Source organism: Athene noctua, chromosome 9 (genome assembly GCF_965140245.1).
Source record: "Athene noctua chromosome 9, bAthNoc1.hap1.1, whole genome shotgun sequence".
NCBI lineage: Eukaryota > Metazoa > Chordata > Aves > Strigiformes > Strigidae > Athene > Athene noctua.
The window spans coordinates 13,886,312-13,892,107 of NC_134045.1; the positions used below are offsets into that span (position 1 = coordinate 13,886,312).

The window sequence follows — 5,796 nt, forward strand, 5'->3', positions numbered from 1 at the left end:
AACCTGAGCTCATGCTTAATACTCTGCAGAGACCGGTCCTTTCTTCTTTACACACATACAGAGAGAGCTACAATTTCATTCCCTGTTAGGGATCACTTTAGTGCCTTTGTGCTCCACAGCAGCACTCAACAAAATCACCGTGTTTCTTATACCCAGCCTCAGTAACTTGCTCCCTAAGTATCCTTTACCAAGCAGTGCTTAATTATCTGCTAAGCCAATATCCCTCGTGACAAGAATATAAACCTCTTCTGTATTTGGAGAACCACCGTGTCTGAGCAGAGGGCAGCATGAGCTGGGACTAATCTGGCAAGGAAAAGGAATTGGCTGCTCTGGTTTCAAGGTACCTCTGTGTTGTACAGTGAGCACAACTTTGTCCTATCCCAGGAGGTAAGAGGCAGTGACATATCAGAGAGGGTAAACCCCACAGCAAGCAGCATCTTCCTGATTTTTTGACCTTGATTGCTAGAAACATGGGGACAGATTTTTAAACAAAGATCTCACATTGCTGGCTGTGCAAGTACAGGAGTGGTACAGTAGCATTTGACACACTGTTAGCTACTGGGAACAGCTGAACGGGAGCATGCAACAGCCAGGTACCTGCAACGGCAGCGAGGGCCACAGCTGGAGAGGCCTTGAAGGACAGGCTGGGGCTAGGAAAAGCCCTCTCTCCTACCAAGAGAAGTGGAATGGGAAGAACTTTGATGGGGGGGCAGAGAGGGCCTGTGCCTGCCCACAGCCTGGAGAGCTCAGGCAGTGGCTGACTCTAGCACCACATTTGTAAATCCCGGGCAGGGAAGACCTGCAGAACAACTGAGGCAACAAAAGGTGGGAGGGGGATACAGGATGGAAAAGTGAAAACATATGCCCCAGCATCTCTGGTGGAAGCAACTGCAGGATGAGGGAGAAGTGACGGTTGACGTGTCCAGGCTGCCTGTCACAACACATGTCCAGACTCTAAAGCAATGCTGTTACTATGGGAGGGACACTAACAAATCAATACTCGAAAATAGACTTGTCTAATCCAAGTGATCATACTGAAGTGGTGGATGGCTAGAGAAAATGAGGTGGCCTGCATTACAGAAGGCATAATTGACAAGACATTTTTAAAAGAAAGTTCCCCATGATAGTAACTGAAATATCTGGTGCTCAATGTACTCTCCCAAGTCAGAGAATTTGTTAGTATAAAGAAGATAAACAATAGACAGATTTAATTTTCTAAGACTGTTTCTTTGGCTAGAAAGAATGTTAATTTTGCATCCTGATCTCTGCTGTCACTTGTATAATAATAATAACATGGCTGTTCAGGCACCTAACCGATGTTAAAGATATTAAATAGTCCCTATCTAGCTTAATCTAAAAGGCTAATCTAGCAATCTACCCTGGCCGCAATTTTGCCCTTTGTAAAACTTCACGGTTTCAATAAGCAATGTCACTTCCCTGTTTTATGTTCTTTCCTTTGAATTTTGGTCTTAGCAATGGCTTCCCTCTAAACCAGAGCCCAGCATGGTTTGTGATTTACGGGGGACACCGAGGTCTTTGGGACCCTGGTGCCAGCCACGTTAGGCAATAACCCAGAAACACTGGTACATGCAGGGAGACTGCTCTTCCTGGGACACACAGGTGTCTTGGGTACCTCTAGAGGTGCAGCCTCTGAAATTTGAGGTTAAGCCTGGGATTTACTAACCTAAACCAGCAGTGGGGGAGATGGTAACAAGATGGTATTTCTTTTGATATGCTGAAGTGTATAAACTCTCTAGAAAAGCTTTTTAGCAAGGAGAACCTAACAATTTTCCCTACTTCTTTCGGCTTCCGTTTGCTGAAAATGTTTTGCCGACCATTTCCCTTTGTCGCTTATGATTTATCATACAGCCCTCAGGCAAGGTGGAGGGAGAGGGCAGGGCTGCCCCTTACCCCGGCCCCCTGCACTGCCCACAGCTGCCTGCCTGCCCACACAGCGAGCCAAGGCCGGGTGCTGGATACGTGACTTGTGTGAAGGTCAGTTTTGAGTGTTTCTTTAAGCCTGAACTCAACCCGGGTCCAAACGTCGCCCAGGCCTGACGCCCTGTTCGCCGGGCAGGGCAGGGCAGGGCAGGGCCGGCCGTGGCAGCACCATCCGCACAGGCCTCTGTCGGGCTTCGGCACCTCTGAGGGGCCCTGCGAGCTTCAAGCACTAGGGAACTGCCATAAGATATTCTTAGCTCCTAATAATGGTAGAAAAAGAACTGTTGGATGTTTATTTCCTGGAGCACCTTCGCCATGAGGATAATCTGATCAACACGGCACAAGCGCCACCGCTTCCCCCCGGGGGGTCGGAGGAGGCGGGGCGCAGGCGCCGCCTGGCGGCCAGCGCGAGCCGCCGGCTCTCTGCGCAGGCGCGCGTCGCCTCCGCTGTCGTCACCAGCTGCGCCGGAAGCGCCGGCGGCCGCCGCCATGGAGGGTGAGAGAGGGAGGGCGGGTGACCGAGGGAGGGGGGTGAGCGCCCGAGGTCGAGGGGGCCCCTCGCCGCGGCGGCCCCTCCTGATGCCCTGCCCCGCTGTGCCTTGCAGGGCTGCTGTACCGCCGCCTGCCGCCGGAGGAGACGGGGGAGCTGCGCCTCCAGGTACCGGCGGAGCCCCGGCCCGGCAGGACAGCCGGCGGGGGCGGTCCCGGGAGCAGCGTGTCCCGCCCGAAGCGCCCGTCCCGGGAGCTACTTGGCGATTTCAACTCTTTTCTCACAAAGTCTTACTCGAAACAAAAGGAAGGGGGGTGGATTTGTGCCCGCGGGCGGGGGCGCCGGCCCTGTTTTCCCCAGTACGCTCCCTTTGGCTTCAGCGTTTGAAGGCACCGTTTCAAATTAAATGCAAAAATGGGCATTTCCTCACTAACAGACACATTAAACTGACGTGAGAAAGCCGTAGGCTGTCGTATGCTTGCACTCGACAGTGCGTGCATGGGGTTTCTGCACGTGAACATTTTCCATTTACTATTCACTTATGTGTAGATCTCCCATTCCTGTGTTAATTCTGTCAGCTTGATAAAAACTGCTAGTCATCAGCAAGCTCTCAATGCAATTAAAATTTCATATTTTAAAGTATCTTTTAAAATATCCTTAGCTTCAGGGATCAGAAGAAGCCAAAACGTTTGTAAATACCTTCCTGAAGCGTAGTATGCCAAAAAAGAAAGATGAAGATATCCAGGATATATTAACTCGGAAAGCTGTAGTTCTTGAGCATTATTCCCAAAAAAAGAGAAAGCAAAAGAGGAAGAAAACAAAAGGTTTTACTGCCAAACAAAGGCGAGAAATGCGTCTTTTTGAAATTGAGCCCGAACAGCAAAGGTAAGATCTTAAATATTTTCTTTGTGTGGTAAGAGTGGGAAGTACATCAAAAGTATGTAAAAGTGACAGCATATACACGTGGATATTAACCCTTCAGTATGCAAAGTCAATCTGAGACTCTGTGGCATTTCACCATGAAAAACAGTTCTCCTGTCTGTATAGTTGGAAAATTCATTTCTGTTTGTTACTTGTTCTCTTTCCTTTTGTATACCTAACCCAGATAAAAACTTAGATCAGAGGTGATTGTAAGTCAGACTGCCCATGACCAGAGTCAGAAATCTGCATCAGGTTCCTCAAACTAATGCATGTTGAGTAAAGCCCCCGCTGTTGCTAACAAAGTGGGGAGGTAAAGAGTAGAAATCTGTTTGGTCTTAGATGTATTCTCATTCTCTAAAACACATCACCATTTGGGGTTGATAGAGAGGAGCATACTTTGTACATTTTTTCTACAGCAAACCTGTTGTTTGAAGTGGGTTACCTTGCAAGTTATGAGGGCAGATTACAAAAGTTATGTTAGTTTTAACTCTGGAAATATGAATTACTTTAGTAAACAACCAATAGATTTTCTGATAATTAAGTTCCTGTATACTACTTTTGTCTTTTTACCACAGATACACCATCTTTCTACCACTACATGAACTCTGGAAACAGTATATCAGAGACCTCTGTCATGGACTTAAACCAGATGCGTAAGTTGAAATATTTTTAAATTAGTGTGGTTTTGATTTGGTAGATATTTCCAGGATTACTGAGTTACTGTTTGAAACATCATAGTTACTTGATAGGGTATATACTATTTTTGTAAACTTTGACCACGATTTCAGACGTCAGAGTCACATTTTGTAAACCTAACTTTTGTTTTATTAACAATTTTCTTTCCCTCTTCTCTAATCCCACTCTCTTCAAGGCAGCCACATATGGTTCAGGGCAAACTGCTAAAAGCTGATCTCCATGGAGCTATTGTTACAGGTATTCTCTTCGTTTTCTTTTACAAAATCATCTGAAGTAGACACTCCGTTTCAGGGGCTTATTTTTGAATTCTTTTCAGTATCATTAACTCTAGAATCACATAGGTGAGATCATATGTCAGTGGCTCTTGAAGATCATGTTGTTAGTTGCTCAGATTAACTGCGAGTTTTACCAGTGATTACTGTAACTGGTTTGCATCAGCCTGAAATAATGCAGTTTTTAAAATCATGAGGCAGCTGTAGAAGAGCAAAGAACTGCCTGCATCTGAAATTTTCTAATACATACATACTTCTGTTCTTTCAGTCACAAAATCAAAGTGCCCCTCTTACGTTGGGATAACAGGAATCATTCTACAGGAATTTAAACACATCTTCAAAATTATCACTAAAGAGGACAAATTAAAAGGTACACAAGACAATTTTTGCAGTGCTTTTCTCAACTTGAACCTCCCAAAGTACATTGTTTTATGTCTGTGCTTTTAGTTCTTCGCATAGAGTGGCAGAAATCAGTGTCTTCACTGACTGTGTAACAGCCCAATATCTTACCAAAAAAGTATCTCAGGTGAGCAACTGAAAAGCAGTCAGTCCAGTGAACCCAACATGATTATGTACACGGCTCATTCATCTGATTCACATGAGATGTTCTCTGCGGCACTTACTGCATGCTCCTGGAAGAGGATTAATTTAGTAATTCCAGTTTAAAATTTAGAGGGTTTGGTTATTTTTCTTTTCTGGCTAAAGCATTAAAACCTCGCAACATGGCAAACCTCAAGTCTACGTGTGAATAGTAACCCATGGTACATCAATATATTTTCATAACAGAAATTTACATTAGTCCACTTTTGTTAATTTTTTTCCTTTTGCATTTTCAGTTGTTCCCAAACTCAATAATGTATTTAGGTTGGAGATTGATGGATTTATTTCCTACATCTACGGAAGCAAGTTCCAGCTTAGAGCAAGTGAGCGGTCTGCAAAAAAATTCAAGCTGAAAGGAACTATCGACCTCTGATTTCATGGCAAGTCAGAAGTACTAATAGAGATGTCCGCTGGTTTCCTGCAGTTTAAAGACCAGGTTTTCTGACAGATTAAAAATGGAATAGTTATGTGAAATACTTCTGAAGCATTTGTTACTGAAGAATGACTACTATCAGTTGTCTTTAAAGCAGTCTCTCAGACTGCTGGAGTTTGTTGTATCTGTTATTTGTATATAACATGCTGACTTTTAATAAACTTTTATGATTAGTATTGATTACCTGGCTTCTGTTTCAATTGAAAATGATAAAGTTGCACAATGGAAGTTACCTCTTGTAACCCTGATAAATGTTACTGTCGCCCTCTGTATCAGTTGGGCTCTCTCTGCCTATTATGTGCTTACAATGAGACTGGAGGTGATGACAGCCGCTCTTCTATATTCATCGTTCCTGGGCCAGCATAACATCTTCGCCTGGTGCAAGCATATTCAAGTAAGTTGTTTCAACTGATAGGTTTTACCTTGAATATCTCCTTCCCTGT

At 44.6% G+C, this 5,796-nt stretch overlaps 1 protein-coding gene across 1 annotated transcript; it reads left to right on the forward strand.

Annotated features, from left to right (window-relative positions):
* The first annotated feature begins 2,398 nt into the window (after positions 1 to 2,398).
* POP4 (POP4 homolog, ribonuclease P/MRP subunit) lies at positions 2,399 to 5,533 on the forward strand. Its single transcript, XM_074913183.1, has 7 exons — positions 2,399 to 2,437; positions 2,547 to 2,599; positions 3,093 to 3,316; positions 3,928 to 4,005; positions 4,224 to 4,285; positions 4,589 to 4,690; positions 5,157 to 5,533. Exons 1-7 carry the CDS (start codon positions 2,431 to 2,433, stop codon positions 5,291 to 5,293), a joined length of 663 nt encoding a protein of 220 aa, XP_074769284.1. The 5' UTR covers positions 2,399 to 2,430; the 3' UTR covers positions 5,294 to 5,533.
* The last annotated feature ends 263 nt before the right edge of the window (positions 5,534 to 5,796 follow it).